General features: G+C 42.8%; 1 protein-coding gene across 1 annotated transcript in view; it reads left to right on the top strand.

The window, feature by feature from the left end:
* The first annotated feature begins 1,031 nt into the window (after positions 1-1,031).
* CLDN10 (claudin 10) overlaps positions 1,032-22,107 on the top strand; it is a 73,906-nt gene continuing 52,830 nt past the window's right edge. The window contains exon 1 of the mRNA XM_066622236.1: positions 1,032-1,191. Within this exon, the coding sequence (XP_066478333.1) occupies positions 1,122-1,191 (70 nt within the window). The 5' untranslated portion in view covers positions 1,032-1,121. The remainder of the gene's footprint in view (positions 1,192-22,107) is intronic.

Raw genomic sequence — 22,107 nt, forward strand, 5'->3', positions numbered from 1 at the left:
AAACCGTGTGGTGCAGAACCCCAGGGTGCCACGGTGAACTTACAGAGTGCCAGCTAGGCACCACCATCTTAGCTAGATAACGTGAGATATTGTGCTATCTCAGGGGAGTGCTGTGGACATCTTTTCCTCCATTGGTGTTGACGCGACAAGGTCCCATGAAATAATTCCTGTGACACTAAGGGCTCTATGACCAGGGTACATTTGGGAACCATTGCTTTACTGTGTAAAAAATAATTTTCAGTATATTCTTAATGTCCCTCTCAGGCAGATCAATATTTTTATTCATTTGACAGATCAGAAGCTGACAAGAGAATACCAGTTTGGCTTGGTCATTCTATAAGTTCCATTTGAATAATGCCAGGGTTCCTATATAAGGTAGAGTATCCAGGTGCCTCCTGACATTTAAATGAGTGTGTGTTAAACACAGATCAAGCTTTATTTCTGAAGACAGAAAAAAGGTTGTGTGAAGTTTTGGGATCACCAGAACTTAACCTGAAATCACAGAATTTATTTCTTGGTCCTCTATTAAAATGGATTCAAATCTGTTTTGCTCAAATCCATGTCAAAAGCTACTGTGCAACTTGGACTCTGCACTTATTTTCTAGTGATCAAGTCCATTGCATTTTAGATTAACTATGAATTAAGCATTAACTTAATGACAGGATGCCAGAAGAGAAAAATGTAACAAAATTGAAATTATAGAATTGAAATTAATGCTCTAATGTTGTCCTCAGAGCCAGTACGATCACTAAAAAGTTCCCATCAACTTTGTGTCCATTTTCTTCCTATGGAACTACAACATTCACCTGTTCAGATGGTAGCCAAAGGTGAAGAAGAAAGACATTTACATCAATATTAACATGCAGTGACACTTGTTCACATGTAATTCGCTAATGTTGTACTAGGCATCAAAAAGTGCTCTCCTCTTGCCAGAGTGACATAACAAGCCACAAGGGAATCAATGCCGCACTAGGAACATGTTAGGAATACAGATTATAGCGTTCCTCTTTTGTTTTTGTGGAATAGGAGCAATTATTGCAGCTACTGCCTCAAATGAATGGAAAGTAACCAGCAGGGCATCGTCGGTGATAACAGCGACGTGGGTCTTTCAAGGTCTCTGGATGAACTGCGCAGGAAATGCTCTGGGTGCTTTTCACTGCAGACCTCATCTTACTATCTTCAAAATAGAGGGTAAGCAAAAGGGAATTAACAGAAATCAGTGTGGTATTTGAAAAACTAAGGGCGCAGTCCTAACCCACTTTCCAGCACTGACATAAGGACAATGCAACTTATGGGCAAGGGAACAAACATTGCCATACCTTGAGGAGGCCTCTGTGACTCCCCAGCTGCAGGATGCCACCCAACTGCAGGATGCAGCACATGCCCCACTGGCACAGCTATGCCTGTGCTGAAAGGTTGGTTAGGATTGCGCTCTAAATCTACATATGAGTCAAGTTCACTGGGGAACAAATATGGTCTTTAGGATAGTTATAAATATGATTATGCACCAAGAGCATGTTCATTTGGGTTTACGGGAGTTTGAGTTTCCAAGAATTGGGAGAAGCTTCTGGAAAGCAACCTAACCTATTGCTTCTTTCTCCTCTCCCTGCTACAATCATTGCCATTCCTACTGCCTCACTGCCCACGAGTGCCAGAATGTTTTCAATACTCATACATATATATATGCACACATGTACACGTTGTCACCCGTTTATTATCATACAGGAACCATTTTTCCATGTGCTAAATCACTAATATGTAATAATGTCAAAAATAGGATGGCAGTAGCAGGCGTCAGGCAGCAAGCAGGAAGACAAAACAGTAACAGGTGGCGTGGGGGTGGAGCAAAAACGTATGTAAAGCATCAAATTGCCTCTGGGGAAAGATTCAGAAGTTCCTCTCCAAAATCTGAAGCAGCCCAATTCAAATCTCTATAATTTTTTTTATAGTGGGATGATCCATTGGGCTTGGAGGGAGTGAAACAGTATTGAAATAAATTAACATACAGCAAATTTTCAGGACTAATACTTTCAAGGGTATAACACCAAGCAGTAAGGAAACTACTAAGAAAGCTCTATTCCTTTTAAGTATAGGGAGACTCCTGTATCCTCGGATCCTGTATCTAGGGATTCAGTTATCTGAGAATGGGGACCACAGGTCCCCATATGCACTTCTCCTTTGGAGGGGAGCTCTGCTCCCCTCGCTTTCAGAGGATGCTCTTAGCCTGGCAGTTTAAAAAGTGTAACTTCTGGTTTCATGGAGAAATCAGAAGTGGTGTTTTTAATGCATTAGAAGGTTCCAGGAAACCGCTTCCAGGCACTTTTTTAACTGCCAGACCTTTTGCACTTTTTAAACAGCTAGGCTCAGAGGACCCTCCGGAGGGTAAGGGACAGGTGTTTGCCCGTATCCATGGTTTCAGGTAACCGCAGGGGATACCAGAATGGCACACCTGTAATACAGTACTGTAGAACTTACTCCTGCCCAAAGTGCCTTAAAAGGCAGAAGCTTTGTTTGCAATTGACGAATCTCTGGATACAAGAAAAAGATATGACTCTGGAACAGAAGTATTAATCTATAGTCATGGGGGACTACTGTGGTCCTGGAAACCCTGGGTTTAGTCATGGGTTTATCAGGATTTCCTTCATTTGGAGGCTAGTAATAGCTGGCAAGAATCCCTGAAAGACATATTGTCAACCAGTACCAAATTTCCCCTCTAAATCTGCAGCTGTTGGAATTTGTTACATATGTTCTAGGCCAGCTTACCCTTTTAGCAGAGCTATGGTGAGGCCTGATAACATCAGCTAGGTCCTCTGATGAACTGTTTATGCCCCTTAGAACAGATCCCAGAACCTTCTGCAATGCACTGGGGTTCTATAGCACAATATGCAAGGAGTTTCTCAATAGACAAGTCCAGAAAGAGTTTATCTAGAAAGCTGAAGACCATTGCCCCAAGGTGTCCCCCATTTCTTTGCCCAGCCTTGTCTTCTTCCACTACTGCAGGTTTAAGCCTCTCCCTTAAATCTCTTCATGCCAGGTGGGCCAGATTGGGAAGCTGATTTCCCTCAGCCATGTTGGCAGTGTTTGACACCAAACCAAGGAGAAATTAGACGAGGTTGTTGAGAACCCAAGACAGCTCCCACAATTTCATTTCTGTTTTATGTGATGGGAGCACTCCATTCTTATCTCAGTGAGTTCTGGCTTATTAGCTTTGATGCACAATATTTGACTACTGGCCCATGTTTCTTTAAGGTTTGCAAAAGCTCACTCACTGAATTCTTAAGTGTAAACATTTCTTATAAATACCCCTAGTACAGATTATCATGGCTAGCTTTATTGGTGTTTGTAACTTGTGGATGTTTTAAGTTTGATTTTCAAACATTTACAGTGCAATCCTATGCATGCTTATTCAGAAGAAAGTCCCATTCAGTTTCATAGGGCTTACTCCGAGGAAAATATGCACCGGATTGCAGCCTTAGGGACCAATCCTAAACTTATCTAGCACCAGCTCTGAACCCTAGTGCCGGCACTGGGTACCGTAAACTTGCCATAAAGTACATTTATGGCACCCAGAGAGGAAGAAGCACTGGCGCTGGGCCTGCACCAGTTAGGTGCTGGGTCCAGCACCAGCAGGAGGAGGATCTGCCACTGTGGCGGGTAAGTGTGACAACCAGGTGGCAGTGCAACTTCTGGAGGGGAGGGTGGAACGATAGCGAGGTAGGGGAGGAACTGGAGAGGGGTGGGTGGGACTGGTGGAGCCCTGCTCCACTGGATCTTGAACTCCATGTCAGACCAGAAAGCTGACATGGAGGCTCTTGCATTTGCACCGGCAAAATAGCTGGCACAGATGCAAAGATACCCATTGCCAGGGCTGAGGTTTTCCTCAGAGGTCGGGTGTGTGTGTGTGTGTGTGTGTGTGTGTGTATTCAACACCTGCTGAATACAGTGGTAGCTGCTTTAGTGCCACTGCTCCAGTGGACACCAGGAAGCATAGGATTGGGCAGTTAATCACCCAGTGACTAATTATCACACAGTTATCATTAAGTCTGCTTTGCAAATGTATGAACTCTCCAGACAGCAGGCTATCAAAACTTGGAGAAGCTTTGATCTACTAGGTGTTGGCAGATAAAAAGACTGACAGCAACTCTTGTTCAAAAGACACGGCAGCAGCACACAGCGATGACATTTAGGGGCACTAATTCTAACCACTCGGTGCAACAACTTCTACAGTGTAGAATTACACTAAGTGAAACGAAACACTGAACAGTAATCCAGCATTTTAAACTATCAGTTGTTATACTTCCATATTAAAAAAAAAAAAAAATACTGTACCTACCGTACAGCAGCCAATTCCGCTTTTATGAATTCCATGTATTTTAACTGCTGTGATAAATGTGCAAACCCCATTGTATGTCTTAAGGTCAATATCTCGGTTCCAACACACTAGCCTGACAAAGAAAGAGGTCCTGGATCAAGTCTATGAAAAGAGGGTGAGAAATGATTTTTCAGTGGTTTCCATTATGCTCTATGGAACAGAATTACAGTACTAGATTGCCATTGTTGCAGGAGGGGCAAAACCTATCTATAAGAAACAAGGATGACCAGCATTCCCACACCTATCATGATTTCACTAACACCTCTACTTTCTCTCATTTAAATGAATGGCTTCCATTCAATCCTATGAGAAAAAGTAAAACAATGCACTTTAGGACATCACTAGAGGGGATACACAAATGGTAACTGCCCTCAAACAGCTCAATTTGCATGGAGTTTCCTTGGGAACCACGTGCCTTTCAGTGAGCTGCACATATACATTATCCAATGTACTTTTCCAAGGGATGGGCCCTTTCTCCACCCTTACCCACTGCCTGTCATAATGTGGGCCTTGTACAAGTTACATAAAGTTTGCTAAACTGATTTAGATCAGTCACTTATTACTGCATTCTGTTTACCAGCAGTCAGAGAAAAGTCCTATTGAGAGGCATGCAAGCTGATATGATGAAGACTTAAACCCACTTCCTGTTTCTTAATCCCCAGTATCTAGTTGTCAGGAGCATATTGTCTGTAAGAACTTTTGACTATCATGGTGACAGGTTTGTTTTCTATATGCTCTTCCTTTTTTTAATTTTAAACCCATTTCTGCCCAGCCCACAGGTGTACACATATTATCTCGGTTGCGTATATGCAATGTTGGCCAGAAATGGCTTAAATAGCTTATGCCAATAGCTATTACAGCATCCTGTGGCAATTAGTTCAATGGATTAATAATGCACTGTGTGATGAATATTTTCTTGTGTTTGATGTAAATTCACTGCCTGTTTGTGTCAGTGGTGAATTTTATTATTTTGAGAGACAGCACAAAGAACTTCTCATTCGTCACTCTTTCCAATATTGGCATGATGTTATCAAAGCGTTTCTGAACCTTCCAGTCATGTCTGGGATAGTGTTCTTTAATCCCTGCTTAGTCTCCATTTGTGGCACCATCATTTGGAAACTAGTTTTGGAAACTTTGTGCACTAAGAAAAGAGGGGACGCAGCACCGATGTGTATGCTACCCAGAAGGAGATCTGCACATTTAGGTTGCAATCCTGTACACACTGGCCTGAGTGTAAGCACCACTGAACACAGTGGGACTTACTTAAGTAAACATGCATAATATTGTGCTGTTATTTCCTTTATATATGATCCAGAAGTGTGGGAAGAGGATTTGTGAGTCACTCTTGCTTTTTCTTGCCACTTCTCTAGAAAATCCAAAGTTCCACTTTTATGCTTCAGTCTGAAAAAAATATGGTGTTTCAATTTAAGGACACAATTTCAACTTTAAAAAACTCTGTCCATAGACTTGGAGTTTAACTTTATCAGTGTCTATGTATTGTATCTATTTTACTTTATCTGTTAGAGGTTTGTGCTTTTGTTCGTAAGTGACAAAAAAGAAAGTAACATTTCATGTGTTAAGGCTGGATAGCATGCGCTGCAAGGAGGTAGGAACATGTAATCTCTAACATGACTATTTTTCATTGCCAGAAACAGCAGTGACACAGGTGGGGGACATAGGCACAGGACACAACTCACAATGTGGCCACTGACAGCTTCTTTTGCCCAATATGGCCATACAATGGGCATGTGCAAATCTCTGAAGCAAGGAACCATGAAAGCCCACATTTCATTGCTACAGCATTGCAGTTTGCATGTGTTGGCCTTTAAGCCATCTTTAAAGCACGGAAGTGTTGCAACAAAAATGGTTTCCCAGTCACAAGCATCCTATGGGCAGCTGTATTATGCACCCATTATTTCAAGATGTGACAGCTTATTAACTATATTAACCAATATGGTTATCATCATAGCCCCGAGGATTTGGGTGGACTTTGTCTATTCTTTTTCAGCTGGTAACAAGAGGCGAGCTGTTCCTGGAATATATCATTTGTGAAATGGTCCATTAGTTCAGAATGGTGAATCAGATTTCCAGAGGAAATGAGGGCTGGGGAGTTTAATATTTCTTTTCCTGGATGGAAAACTTCCAAAAGGCACAGCCATTTAACGACTGTCTTCCAGTGTTTATATCAGTGCAAATAAACAATGAGAATGAAACAGCAGAGTTTTCTTCATGGTCAGACAGGAAAACCAAATATTTGCTCCTCAATGCAGTTAATGTTTGGGGTTTGTTTTTTTTTAAAGGTAACGTCTTACATATACCAAAAGAGACTCAAACAGTTTTATACCCTGTTATAAACTGTTTGTCCTACTGCATAAACTGCAGCACATCCCAGCCAAGACAAGAAACTCAGACCTGCAGTAAGGAAGTAAGGAAGTCTGAAACCTGCAGCATGGCTTGTGTAGCAACATACATAACCGAAATGCTTAACAGATATTCCCAAATTACTTCTCAATACCTGCAGAAGCCACCAGCTTCCTATACAAGTACATACACCAGTGATATTTGGTCAATCTCTGGAGATTTGATCATATTTTGGTTCCCTGAAGTATGGTCCAATATATAGGTATGGTATGAAGTATTTTCCAATATATGTTGCATAGGACATTCCCTTATACAGAGCCAGACCACTGGCTATAAAATGTATTATAGATTTTATATCTCTATGGCAGAATGGAAAGCAATGAAAATGTACACTTTAAAAGTGCATGTGAGTTAATGGATTGGATCTAAGCACATTTGAATATAAAAGTGCATTCATGGCTAGATGACCCAGCCTGAGGGCACAGGACCTGATCAGGAGCAATTGGTACATCTGGCATAAAGCTGGCCCTGGGCAAGATGATGAGTACTAGAAGGGGCTTGCTTGAGTATCAGCATGGGAAAGTCCAGTGCCAGGGTAACTGAGTATCAGAGCATCAGTCTTTGCTGGTTACTTGCACTCTTCTTGTGATTTCACCTTGGCTGAAGGTTGCCTTAATGCAGGCACCAGGTGCACCATCCTGGAGAGGCACACACTTTGAATGGGCAAGCCAGGGATATTTATAGGTGTTTATAAGTCTGGGAAGGCAAAGGAGAGGTTTTTGAGTTATATATCACAAGGAAGTCAATCACTTTGGCACCAAAATGAAACTTTTTACCCGTGTTAGCAAAAGATTCAATCAGTGTCTAATGCAAGGCAATCAAGGTGGATTTTCTATATTAGAAAGAAACTGGCTGGAGAAGATACGGCAAGAGAGATTTCCAAAACCTTCCACACCCTTGATTGAACTAATTGATGCAGCAATCTGCCTGATTACACTTGACCAGGAAGATTCCATTATCTGCTGGTCTCACCCATTCACTGAGGTGAGGCAGGACATTAATGTAAAGCCCTCTTTGGCTTTCCCTATGTGGCTCAGGCTCCTGCTGTGACTGAGACAGAGATTTTTAGTGCCAACTCTGACGTCTTGGCCATTTTGTTCACATACATCCAAAATGGAGCCAGCATAGCCTCAAAAGTGATAGGGTGAACGCATGGCTGGCCCATCCATGATGTAAACAATCCAGCTTGTATCAAGTGACAGAGGAATAGTCTTTCACCCGAGTCTGTAGTTGCCTTTCTCCTGCACCAGTCGGCTTCCCTACTCACTCACCTTATTCCTTCTTTGCATGGTCTTCTGTTTCAGTGTTTCTCAAACTGTGGGTCAGGAACCACTAGGTGGGTCATTAGCCAATTTCATATGGGCCCCCATTCATTTCAATATTTTATTTTAATATATTAGACTTGATGCTGCCATGATATGTGACTGCATTTGGCGAAAGGTTACAGATCCATACTTTGAATAGGCTACTATGTATATGCTTTTAAAAATGATAGTCAATGAGACTTACTCAGGAGTAAGTGTGGGTAGGATTACAGCCTAGGGTTGTTAGAATATTTCCCTGACATCACTTCTGGTCATGACATCATTTACGGTAGGTCCTGAAAAGTGGATCCCGGTGCTAAATGGACAAAGAAGGTACAGTGACTCAGCAGGAGTACTTGTGGAAAGAAAGCCTGTCCTTAAAAAACTGGGCATTGAAGCATTTCTTTTTTCTCTCATGATTGAATTAATCATTAGGCAAGTATGCTTCAAAGTGGCCAGCGCTGACTGTGGGCATCTGTAGGAGAGCTGATGCTTTTAAAAATGCCCGCTACAGTAAAGGGTATGGGTGGTCTTCAGTTACTACATGAAAAGGAACCGAGGGCTGCGATGCAAATGGGGGCATTGCAGGAAGTCTGAAATTCTACAGTGCAGTGGAACAGCAATGAGGGAAATCGCGGAATGCCACTCCGTGTCAGGCCTTGGCTGCTTCCCTCTCCCGGCTGCAATGAAGGGACCCAAAGTCAGTGCAGGCAGACTGAGTCCAGGCAGGATGGGGTCCAGCACCAGATCGGGTACACTATAATCAGAAGGGTCGCAACCTCCTGATTTTAGAAATGGGCTATGTCAGAAGGCCAGATGCAAGGGAGGGCACCAGGATGCAGGTCTCTTGTTGTCTTGTGTGCTCCCTGGGGCATTTGGTGGGCCGCTGCGAGATACAGGAAGCTGGACTAGATGGGTCTATAGCCTGATCCAGTGGGGCTGTTCTTATGTTCTTAAGGGTCAGAAGCAGCCAGGTCAGGACTAGGCTAGAATTGAACATTGAAGGGAAGATAGAGGAGATGTAGTCTATATGACTATTCTGATGAATGGCTCAAAATGAAAAATGTGGGCCTGGAGCAAGTGTTACACAGAACCAACTAGGGCCCCTATTGGCTTATCAGGTCACCTGTGCAAAAGAGGAGTAGCACCAATGATGGCCATAATGGGGCGCTGCTGCAATGTAGCAGGTATCAGGCCAGCAGTTTCTTCAATCTGGGAGTTGTCTTGGTGGTGCCAATTTCCTGCTACAAGGGTCCCAGGCTGAGATTAATGGTGCTTTATGTTCTGCTTCTCTGATCCTGGATGGAATATGGCAAACGGCGATCTTAGCACAGCATCATCTGCCCCATGCCTTCTAATCCAGTGCTGCCCCCACTTCCCATTTCCTCAAGTAATCAAGCTAGAACTTGCTGTACACCGTCTGTCCTAAGCTAAGCAGCATGACTAGTTCGCTCATGAAAGAATTAATTCTTGCATAAACACATTCCAAAGCTGCTTTTGAAAATATTTGGCAACATTGTTTCAAATGTGATAATAAAGTCATTATGTGGTCTTTTTAAAGCTAATTGAAGTCCAGTGAAATCAATTTTGGTACGTTGGCACACAACTGAAATAAGTTCAGAGACTGAATTCAAAAGCTCTCACCAGAGTACTCAGAACCAACTAAACAGAAAATTATTTTAATCACATTGAGATTTTTATTTTCCTTCCAAAGTGATTCTCACCTCATTACCTGCTTTGGAATGAAGCAGTTAAAGTATGATTAGGAATTTAATTAGGCATATATGTTAAACAAACTTTGAGATTTAAAACAGAGAGAGAGAGAGATGATTATCCCTGCTTAGTCTGAGCAATTTATTTTATGTTAATCACTGATGTGCCATTAACAAGGGATATTCCCACCCACACCCCCTTCCAAAAGGTTTGACACCGAGCCAACCCTGGCTGGTGGTGTGGCACATTTACCATCAGATTTCCCATCCCCCATCATCATTCATTTCTTTCTCCCAGGGATTATGAGCAATGGGAAAATAGCTTTAAGTTTTGATTGACTCTCTGCTGCTATACTTCAGCTCTCAGGTCCACTGGTTCATAATAAAATATTTGATATAATGAAGTATTACATTAATTACTAGAACTGGGCTGTGGGTGTCCTGCTTCTCAGTCACAATCCAGATTACAAGAAACATTTGGAATACTTACTTAGTTTATAAAAAGAGTTCCCAGAAGAGCAGGAAAAAAACAGCAGAAGAAGCCTCTCACAGTATGGAGATTAGCATGACTACCTGCAAATGCCTGCTGATCAAATTGCTGTTAAAGGGATGGCTTAAAAAGCTGCCAACCCTATTTATTTCCCAAGAGGGGTGCCACTGTGATTGCTGAAAAAGCACATCCTGTGGGTCAGGCCAGAACCTTTGTGTGCCCATCACAATAACAAATGGAAAACAGTTTTTTTTCCCCTCTACTTTGACAGCAATTCCTGCTCCCACTCTTAACAAAGCAATCCTATGCATGTTTACTCATAATTGTGTCCCACTATGCCAGTGTTTCTCAATGTTTGTCACCCACTATACCACTTCACATGGTCCACCTATTGAAAGCACCACCAGCAGTAACTGGTGATGATGTCATTGACAGTTCCATCTGGATTGGGAGGCCAGATGTGACATGACAAACACTAGTAAGAAGCTCAGGGTGGACGAGAGAGCTAGAGAAAGGGCTATGCTTTGGAGATCTGTCCCCAAACCAAGCCTTCCATCACTGTTTGTTGCATTGTTGCTGGTCTCACTGCTGGGTGACAGGTGTCCGGTGGACAAGTACCACTAGAAACCACCTCAAGTAACACTGGTGGTACCCATACCACCGATTGAAAAACACTGCACTATGCAAAATGGAGCTTATTCTCAGGGAAGTGTGGATTGCAGCCTAAGTTTGTGTTTGCTTGCCAGAACCTCATACAACTATATCCTTCACCTTATGAACTTTAGGTCATAAAAAGTTCTTTATGCCAGCTGGACAACTTAGGATAAATACATCTGCTAGCCACATAATTTACATTTTGTTTTGGTGGATAACCTCCCTCCCTCCCTCCCTCCCTCCCTCACACACACACACACACACACACACACACACACACCCTCCCTCCCTCCCTCCCTCTCCCTCCCCCCCTCTCTCTCACACACACACACACACACACACTGTACACTATTGCATTTATTTTGTAGATTATGGACTGGTTTTCCTAAACATTATTTCTGTCTCAAAGACTGCTTTTGAAGGTTTATTTTTCCTTCACTGACTTTCTCCCCTTATCAAGCTGGAATCTGTGCTTAACTTATCAAAATATTTTCCAGGAACAGGCTAGCACAAAAAATTCCGGTAAATGTTCTTACACATCTGTGAGCCAAGAGTCACTTAATTCTTTTTGGGTTATAGTTTTTAGAGAAATATTTGTGTTCAATAAACACTCTATTCCTATCCACCAAACCTGAACAATTTTTGACCCACAAAGGCAAACAAATTCCACCAGCCATGTATGTTTGTTCTGCCAAGTGCTCAACAAACCCTCACTGCACCCCACCTTTCCTGGCTTTTGCAATTCAGTCCAGGCTGCTTAGGAAGCCCCTTGAAGGTCACCATAAATTACTGGAGGGCTGTGTTTAATGGTGAGTCACAAGATGTGCTGGCCTGACATGCTACAATTTGTATTAATTGTTATTCAAATGTATAGAACACTTTTCAGTGTCTGTTTTTTTTTAAGAATTTCCATCTCAGCATGGATCAGCAAAGTTTAGACCATACCAGTCTACAGATGCATACATAATTTGTTTAAGTGTTAAGGGACCTGGCTAACAATAGTCTTTGCAATTTGGTAAACTAGATGGTTGAACATTCACATCCCTTTGGACTTTCCTATTCAAGCTTGTGCTATTCTTAAGGTCTTGAAAAAATGGGCTTCCATTACTTTTATGGTTTTGCAATTTTGAGAGCACAAGCCAAGGCATAGGCCTTATAGTGACCAAAGGAAGACAGGGCTCCTGTACCTTTTAACAATTATACAGATGAGGAAATTCCTACAAGTATTACTGTCATGCAAGGGTGAGAAAAGCAACTCTACACAATGACTAAAGGCCTGTCATGCTTTGATAGACCTTTCTTAGGACAGATTGTGCTTTGTATTTGCTCAATCATGTGGTAGTACGGGTAGCATTGCCATGTAGGAAAACAGCATAGCCATGAAGCTTGCAGAATGACTTCCACAGTTAGTCACTAACTCTGGCAGAGAGGCATCCTCACGTCCACTTACTGTACCACACAGTGTTTTTGCAATGTCAATAACATTGTATTGTTACCCACCAAGGACAGGCGAGAACTCTAAATCAAACCCCAACATGTGGAGATTGTTGCCTTCTTATCTAAAGACCTTGAGGTTTCCAGTGAAACCATATGACTAGACTCAGTGGATCTCAGCTTGTTATAAGCAAGTGAAGCTGACAAGAAGGGCTCCTCTTTATTAACACAGGAGCATAATACAAACATTTGCCATTGCCAATTCTTCTCACTGTATTGACACTAGGAAAGAATCACATTCTGAAACAAATCACCCAGCTTTGGGGCAACTTCAAAGAGAGCCCTAAATGAAGGAAGGTCCCTCTGAAGCATTCAAAACTGATACAAAGCCACTTTGGGTGGATAGCTGTTTCATTTGGCTTTCCTCCCCCTTTGTTTCTGACTGCCCTGAGCCTTTTCTTCCATATTATAGACAAGGTAACTTCCAAGCTGATGGGGTAAGGAGGGGGAGGTCAGGGAAGGGATCATGTGACTGACAGCTCTCTGACTGTCAGTGACACACATGGTAGCTAAATGAAAGCTATTAATTGGTGCTTCCTTTTCTTCTTTGTCCAATCAGTGTGATTCTTGGGAGGGAACTATGAAAACAGGAAAACATATATGTCTAAGTCTTGGGTTAATTATGTTCTCATCCCTCTGTGAGTTCTCACTAGGAGTGAAGCTTGTTTCACAAGTATTTGGAAAGAAGGTCCCTAACTATATCTGCAAACCCCAGCCAAACCAACTCCTACTTTTAGCCTTCTAATATCAGTAGCTAAAGGGGCCAGCATGAAAAGTAAAGGATCATAACACTCCTAACAGCACTGGTTGGGGACATATTTGTGAGGATAAATTGACTGGCAGCAGAAGCAGGCTGTATTTTCTCCCATGCTTAGCCCTTCCTGTGCCCAGTCATTCTGCTCTGCCATCACCATCATCTTTCAGCTGATGAGTTTATCTTTCAACTGGTCTTATTCTAGTTTTGGAGCAGAGGGGAGGGAACAGTTAAAATGGGGGGGAGGGTAATTTGTCATAGTGAATTGGTAGACAGCAAACTTTAGTTCCCGTACAGCTAGCTGATTCTCCCCTGAAAATGCAAATCTCAGTATTAGTTCTGTACAAACAAAAGCAGGGCTGACAATTCCATATTTGTCTCATAATGAGTAATTCTGCCTGAAGCCGAATAGGGAAGAGGATTTAATACAATAATGTACTGTATAGGAAGCACCGTGCAACTGAGACCCAAAGAAGTAGGGATCCTCGGGGAAGCAGTCAGGGTGAAAATGGTTGCAGACCACGCAAGCAGCAGCTGTTTTAGAGAAGGAACATCAATGCCTGAGTCACTTCCTGAAACACACTAGTAAATGTCACTTCTTGCCAGTTAAAAGGAAACATAGATATGTTTACTGAAAGGAAATAAATGTTTGCCTTGTCTTCTGACCTCTTTCACCCTTCCCCATAATTAGTTATCTACTATTAACTACTCTGCTAATTGGAAAAAGAGGCCCTTTTTCCAAATGGTGCTCCTCTTATATTTAGCAGGGGGAGAGTAACTGTCCTTCTTCACCCCAGCACAATGTCTTTTCTAGTGGCTGTTGTTGGTTTTTTTCAGCATCTTTTTAGATTGTGCTTCCTTTTGGAGCAGGGAGCCATTTAGTTTATTTTCTTTGTAAACCACTTTGTGAACATTTTTGTTGAAAAGCAGTATTCAAATATTCATCATCATAATTTAGAGTTACAATTCTAGTATTACTGTCTAACATACAAAACAAATAATCAGTTGATATGGGTAAATCCCATATCAATAGTGGGATTTAGTGGGATTTGGAACCCATAAAGCAAGACAAATGCAACAGAGCTGCCAAAATAAGAGGGGAAAAAAACTGTGGACGAAGAATAAGAAGGAAGAAAAAGAGGGGTGGAATGCATTCTAGACTGTGAATGCACTGTACAGGCAGGACCAGCCCAACCAACTAGCATAGTGGACATTAGTTCTTTAAAAAAAAAATTTATTTTCCAAAAACAAATATAAACAAACACACATAACACAAAAAACATAACAGACTTCACTACACAAAAAAGGGAGTGCAGGAAATCATATATCATTATCATATATCACTAAAACTAATAAATCATTACATATCTTAATCAGTTTCCTCTTCTAAGAGTGGACATTAGTTCTGACTGAGAGCTGATCTGTTAGTGGTATAATACAACTGCCATAATTGCTGTCCCCTGGGGGATGGGGATAAGAACAGGCCCTCAGTTTGGCTGTACTTGTCATAAGAGGCGACTAAACAGCCACCGGGTAGATGGGACTCGTCAGCCTGGGAAGGCAGCTCATCTGAGAGAGGGAAAACTCTGATCCCAAACCTCCACTGCCTTGTGGCTACATCCAGTAATGGAAAAGGCTTCAGGAGTCAACCTCGAGGCAAAATCCGGAGCTGAAGTCCCTGAGGCAGTTCATGGCTGAACACAGCCACGTTCTGGCAACTCCTGCAATGCCGTTGGAACAAACCATATTGGCCTCTGCCTTTCCATTGGACCATTTCAGCGACGTGGAGAGGGGGGATTTGCTGCATGGGTAACAGTCTATCCTCCATATCTACTTTACCCAGGCTTTGCGCACTGGAGAAGACACTCTGTTCCAGAACACTATTCAGAGCGCAATACCATAGTCTTCCGAGACTGAAGGATGCCAACAAAATTGCTGGGAAAATTAAGAAAGATAGTGGAGGGAGCAGGATTTAGCAGCTAGTTATACAAGCAGCTATCTGGGAACTGGACTTGAGGGGATGCCAGGCATTTCAGTTATGTTTACATTTTAAAAGCTCCTATAGCATCAGAGCAGTGGTTCTCAAACTTTTAGCATCAGAATCCACGTTTTAGAATGAGGATCTATCAGGAACCACCAGGAGTGATGTCATGACTGGAAGTGATATCATCAAGCAGGAACATTTTTAACAATCCTAGGCTGCAGTCCTACCCACACTTACCCAGGAGTAAGTACCATTGACTATCACTGTTAAAAGCATATACATAGTAAGTAATCTGTTCAAAGAACAGATCTGTAACATTTCCCCAAATGCAGTCACATACTATGGTAGCATCAAATCTAATATATTAAAAATTAAATATGGAAATGAATAGGGTCCCATGTGAAATTGGCTCGCAGCCCACTTAGTGGGTCCCAAAACACTGCATTAGAGGAAACACTTTTTTTTTGTCCAGATATCTTCACCTACAGAGGTCAAGTAGGTGTTTGCAACCTAACTGCAGAAATCCTTCTCCTAAGGTAGATCCATCTGGTACCTTTGTTAAACTCCTTCAGCCACCAAAGTTTGTCACGTGAATTCAAGATTGGAGTAGTTGATATTGGTGGTTTAATTTTTTGTGGTATTTAGTTTCCTTCATTATGTTTGTCTGCCCACCTGGTGAAGAGATGGTTTTCAGATGGCACAATTAACTGATTGCTGTTTATTAATTTTTTTCTAAAATAGCATATTTCCATACTATGTGCTGTTCTCTTGTATGATGGTTTATGTTTCTATTTGTTAAGCCATCTTGAATTCCGTTTGACAAAAGGCAACTATAGATCTTTTAAAATAAATGAATAGCCCAATCCTATTGTAGGAGTGCAGTCTGGTATCTTTGTTGGGGTGTGAAAGGGTAAACAGAATGCCAGATGCAGGGGGTAGTAGCGAGATGAAAGTATCCTGTGGTCTTGTGTGCTCCCTGAGGCATCTGGTGGGCTACTGTGAGATACAGGAAGCTGGACTAGATGGGCCTGGGGCCAGATCCAGCATGACTCTTCTTATGTATGAGAGTGCCAGAATTGTAAAAATGGGGGCTGCCTTTGAAGACAGTCCGGAAATTACAACTAGTACAGAACGCGGCTGCTCGTGTGGTTGCTGGGGCATGTCAGTTTGACTTTGTCGAGCCGTTGCTCCGGCGGCTACACTGGCTGCCGGTTCTGTTCCGGGCCCAATTCAAGGTGCTAGTTTTGACTTTTAAAGCCCTTTACGGCTCAGGTCCGGGGTATTTGAGGGACCGCCTCCTTCCCTACAATCCTGCCCATTCTCTTAGATCATCTGGGGGGGGGCCCTTTTGACTGTGCCGCCACTAAGTGATGTGAGAGGGACGGCGGCCAGGAAGAGGGCCTTCTTGGTGGTGGCCCCCGAACTGTGGAATACCCTCCCCTTAGAACTGAGAACTGCTCCGTCGTTGCTAACGTTTCAGCGTGGACTGAAGACCTTTTTATTTCAAAAAGCTTTTAATTGTTGACAGGCTGGCTGGCGTTCTTGCTTCTTGCTTTTTATATGAAAATCCATGGGGTTTGTTTGTTTTTAGATTTTTTAATTATTGTAAATTGTTTTTCATTGTTTTTCATGTTGCACTTTTAAATTGTAAGCTGCCTTGTGTGCCCATTGGGCAAAAAGGCGGGGTATAAATTAATAATAATAACAACAACAACAACAACAACACCGTAAAGCACTTTTCGATACCCAGAAAGTAAGCAGAGCAGGTGCCACCCTACAGACACCAGAGCAGGTAAGTGTTGTGCCAGGTGGCAGGGATGGGGTGTTTCAGGGTTGGGGATGGCGGGGAGGAGTAGTGGTTCAGGCCGGGGGGGGGGAAGGGACAGTGGAGCAGACTGCATCCTAACCCCAATCCTGGGCCTGAAAGCCCTCCTTGGGACTACTTGGTTCTATACCAGCTAAATTGCTAAATAATTGAGCAGGCTGGGGCTCTACACGAGGTAAAGGAACACGTTGTTCTCTTACCCCAAGGAGACCTCCTGTCTGCTCAAATCCAACACTGGATACAGCATGGACTTGGCGACCCTACTGTGCCAGTGTTGGATATCACTCATACATATGTTTCCATATGTGCTAAATATTCTAATGTCAGAGAGAATAAACTGAAATGAGCAAATCAGTTTTCCTCCACATGAGAACATTAAACTGGTGAGCGCCACTTGCTTCCTTCCGTTTGACGGATTTTCTGTTGTACAACAATGAGAAACTTGCTGGCTGAGCTGAAAGGAATAAACAGCCAAGAAAACTGAATCTTTTTTATCCTCTCTGCTTATACAAGTCCTTTGGTTTTGCTGCCCTCTGTTGGTTATGTAGAATCTTGTTACTTCTGCTTTATTAAAAATTTTCAATACAATGCAAAATTGCAAATGAGTTTTTCTTAAAAACTACATTGTACAAAAAAAACACTTCAAAACATATTATTCAAAACAAAAATGTGAAATAAGAAAACAGAAATCATAGAGTTACAACTTCCACTTAATATGCACAGAATGACTGGTGACTGGAGAATTCATTGGCACGAAGCCTGTCACTATCCAGAAAGGAGAGTTCAGGGTTGAAAGATCAATGGTCAGTTTATACTGTCAACCAGTGGTGTCACTTGGGGGGGTGCGAGCCACACTGGGTGACGTGCACAGTGGGTGACACCACCATTTTCCAAATTTTTAAAACTCTTGGTATTTTCAAATAATACCATCACGTTATATATCATTTTAACTTTAATTTCATGCAGAATGCAATGAAACAAACCGTGTTGAAATATCCCTATTCCATAAAAAAGTTATAACCAAAAAACAGCAGGGGTGTAGCAAGGGTGCATCACCACACCCACTCCCCAGGGGATTGCCCTGCCCACTGCATGGGAGGAGATCCATCATGGGGGGTGACATGCTGGCCTCCCACACCGGGTGATGCAAACCAAAGTGATGCCACTGCAACCAGCAGAATCAAATGTATTGTACCTCTTCAGGGTGCAGAATGTGGGGGAGAGGAGCTGGCTTATTTGAATATTTCCCTTGAGAAAAAGAATTCCCTGCACTCAAAAGTACTGTAAGTCTTTCGAGTCTTTCGAGTCACCTTTCTATACACAGGTGTTGAGGGCATTTCAAAACAATCTAAAATGACACAGTCCAGGAAAAAGCTTTATTACTTGATTTATTCTGCTGTTTGAATAAATTGGCCCAAGATGAGACATAGCCTAGTTATCAAGCAGTCTGCAAAATATTAATCCCCACTAGGGATGACATCAGAAGTTGGCCAGGTTGAGCCACACTCACCAGAGAGTGCACCTGGCCAGGCCAGCCTCTGAACCCTTAGTACTAGTGGCAGAGGTAGTGCCCCTGGTGCCCAAAGCACCATCAAGGGTCATGTGGAAGAAGCCTAATAGGGGGGCAGTGCAGAGCTGTGCAGACAGCCACTATCCTGCATCAAATCCAAAAGTATGTTTACTTATTTATATCTCACCTTTTCACAGTGCATTAAATGGACTATAATCACAATTGAAAAGCAACATACAACAATAAAAAAGCTATTTTAAAAAGCACTGTTGATAACGATTACAATATGAGCTATACCATAAGAACATATTAAATCTAAATCAGATAAGCAGCAGAAATTATTTCAGTCCTAGTTAAAAAAAACACAACTATTTAAAAAGTTGCTGAAATAACATGATCTTCCTTGCTAAAGGTAGCCAGCAAAGGAGCCAGGCAAACCTCTCAAGAGGCTGTTCCAAATTCTGAACACCACAACTGTGAAAGCTCTCTCCCAGCTATCCACTCTCCATACCTGTGACTACCCCTCTACTACTACACAGCTGAGATTCTTAAAGGGGTAGACTCCTTTCAGCTATTTCTCACATGATAGAATCTTTGCATTAGCAAGAGGGCACGAAGACCAAGCATTTCCATATTGGGGTCCAGTCTGTGAGATGACTCTGGCTCATATTCAAAGAGATCATCTCTAGGGGATTGGGTTCAGTTTCCTGGTCTCCTCCTTGCTGCCAAGGACTGGGTCCAGTATGGCCTTGATGTTGGTGGCAGGCTGCTCCTGCTCTTGGTCCTGTTTGTAACTTGAGGCTGGAACCATGACATACTTGTCCCAAGCCATAATACAATATGTATTGATTTTTATTTTATTGTGTGCCCAAGCCATTGATCAACTAATGTAAAATATGGGGGGGGGGGGAGAGAAAAAAACTTCAAAAAGAAAAGTGTGATTCATTAAATTCATGACGACGGCCAGCTCCCTAAATACCTGGTTATATATTTCAGAAAAACAAAATCATAAAATCATTGTGCTATAAAAATCAAAATGCTGAATAAAGCTTTCACAATCACTGCCCAATATAATTTGGAAAGTTCAGTTTCAGCAATATCCAAAAAAACCTGCCAGCAACCTCAAATCAACACATGCACATCTTTGATAAGAAAGGTCTTGTTCTGACATGAAAAGGGCATAAAGTAAGTTCATACCTGCACTTCGTAAGAGAGTTCATTCCATTCTTTCTCTACATGAAAACTGTTCTCATCTTACATCCAGCTTCATATCTCCATCTGCCTGTCTAATATTCTTGGAAGTCTTATCACCAGCTAATACTCAATATGTCCACCATAGGTGAACTTATCTATCCTCCCAAGCATTCTTCTCCTGGTTTACTTTCAGGTGCCACTGATGCATGTCACCCCTCTCCTTTGGCCCTCATATTTAATTCATTATTATGTCACTTCTGCCTGTACAGCACTGTGAAAACCTGCCCCATCTTAGTTCATGTGGCTAAAATGTTGACACCTGTTCAGTTCTGGTCTTCTCCCATCTTTAGTATAACTCTCACCTGTGTGCTGGACACCTCTTACTTTGTTTTTCCCACCTCCATCAAGACATCTGTTGTGCAAAGCCTTCCACCAGACCTCCCTCCATGGCACTCTTACCCATCCCTTGATCGCTCATTGGGCACTACTTCTACCACCAATACCGAGAGTTTAAAGGGGCTCCTCTGATGGACAGGGGCCTTTTGGCCAGTGTCCAACCTAGCCAGCCCAGATGCCACACCTGCAAGTGAAAATTTTCCCAGTGCATCTCACCATGCCAGGAAAGGCTTCCACTGTTCTTTTTGTACACCAAGCTGCTGTTTAAGACACAGAACTGGTTACAAAGAACAACCACAATGTGGCAGTGCAATCTCTAAGTGAAAGTTTTGCTTTTTCATATTGCTTGAAGGGTTTAATAAGCAGTGGTGTAGCTAGCGGGGGGCAGTTCGCCCCGGGTACCACCCTTGAGGGGGGTGTCACACCACAAATTCCCCAACATCGCTAACATCACGGAGGTTACGAGTAACCCCATCATGCCATATACCGTTGGATGTGGAATTTTCAGCGGAATGCAATGCAAAAAACCAGATTGAAATATCTCCTTTCCATCGAAAGTTATGGCCAAAAAAAAAGAAACAAAAAACTGCATGGAAAATGAAACTGAGTCATATTGCGCGTTTACTCGTGAGTAGGTGAACTTGCCATGGTTCATCGGAAAGGGCAGGCTGAGAGGAATCCAATGAAACCAGAATGGTTCCTATCCAATGACAGCAGCCACCCAAAAACACCCAAGAAGGAAGTCCCTCCCTCCAAGCAGGCGAATGTATTGAGCCCTATGGAAAGTGGAAGTAAGCCACAGGGTCACATTTACTTGTGAGTAAGCAAACATGCCTTGGCTCCTGGTGAAGGCAGGCAAAGGGGAATGCAAGGCTAGCTGCATGGTCTCCATCTAATGAAAGTGGAGCTCAACAAATGCTCCAGAAGGCAGCCCTCCGCCAAAGAATAAAACAGAGGCTTGAGTTGGTAAGGTGGGCACTGGGGGGGGGGCTGAAAATCCCCCCTACTGCCCTAAATAAAGCAATTTCACGTCTCCACCCCCCCCCCCAATTTCTATAAACATAAGGAAATTAGAACAAAAATTAAAAGGACCCCTTGCCCAGACCAACCTAGAATTTAAACACTGGCAAAGGGATGGGTTTCATCCAAAAACCAGTTGTTCGTTGTTGGCAACCTTCAGTCTCGAAAGACTATGGTATTGCGCTCTGAATGGTGGTTCTGGAACAGCATCTAGTGTGGCTGAAAAGGCCAATTCGGGAGTGACAATCCCTTCCACACCGGGAGCAAGTGCAGTCTGTCCCTGGTCTGTCTCCCTGGCTATGGGCCTTTCTTCTTTGCCTCTTAGCCTCAGACTGTTGGCCAAGTGTCTCTTCAAACTGGGAAAGGCCATGCTGCACAGCCTGCCTCCAAGCGGGCCGCTCAGAAGCCAAGGTTTCCCACTTGTTGAGGTCCATTCCTAAGGGCTTCAGATCCCTCTTGCAGATGTCCTTGTATCGCAGCTGTGGTCTACCTGTAGGGCGCTTTCCTTGCACGAGTTCTCCATAGAGGAGATCCTTTGGGATCTGGCCATCATCCATTCTCATGACATGACCAAGCCAACGCAGGCATCTCTGTTTCAGCAGTGCATACATGCTAGGGATTCCAGCACGTTCCAGGATTGTGTTGTTTGGAACTTTGTCCTGCCAGGTGATGCCGAGAATGCGCCGGAGGCAGCGCATGTGGAAAGCGTTCAGTTTCTTCTCCTGTTGTGAGCGGAGAGTCCATGACTTGCTGCAGTACATAAGTGTACTCAGGATGCAAGCTCTGTAGACCTGGATCTTGGTATGTTCCGTCAGCTTCTTGTTGGACCAGACTCTCTTTGTGAGTCTTGAAAACATGGTAGCTGCTTTACTGATGCGTTTGTTTAGCTTGGTATCGAGAGAAAGAGTGTCGGAGATCGTCTGAGTGTCTGAGATTGTCTGTGCAGTGTCTGAGCAAAAACCAGTAGAGCAACCTAA

The sequence above is a fragment of the Tiliqua scincoides genome, chromosome 3, assembly GCF_035046505.1.
Source record: "Tiliqua scincoides isolate rTilSci1 chromosome 3, rTilSci1.hap2, whole genome shotgun sequence".
Lineage (NCBI taxonomy): Eukaryota > Metazoa > Chordata > Lepidosauria > Squamata > Scincidae > Tiliqua > Tiliqua scincoides.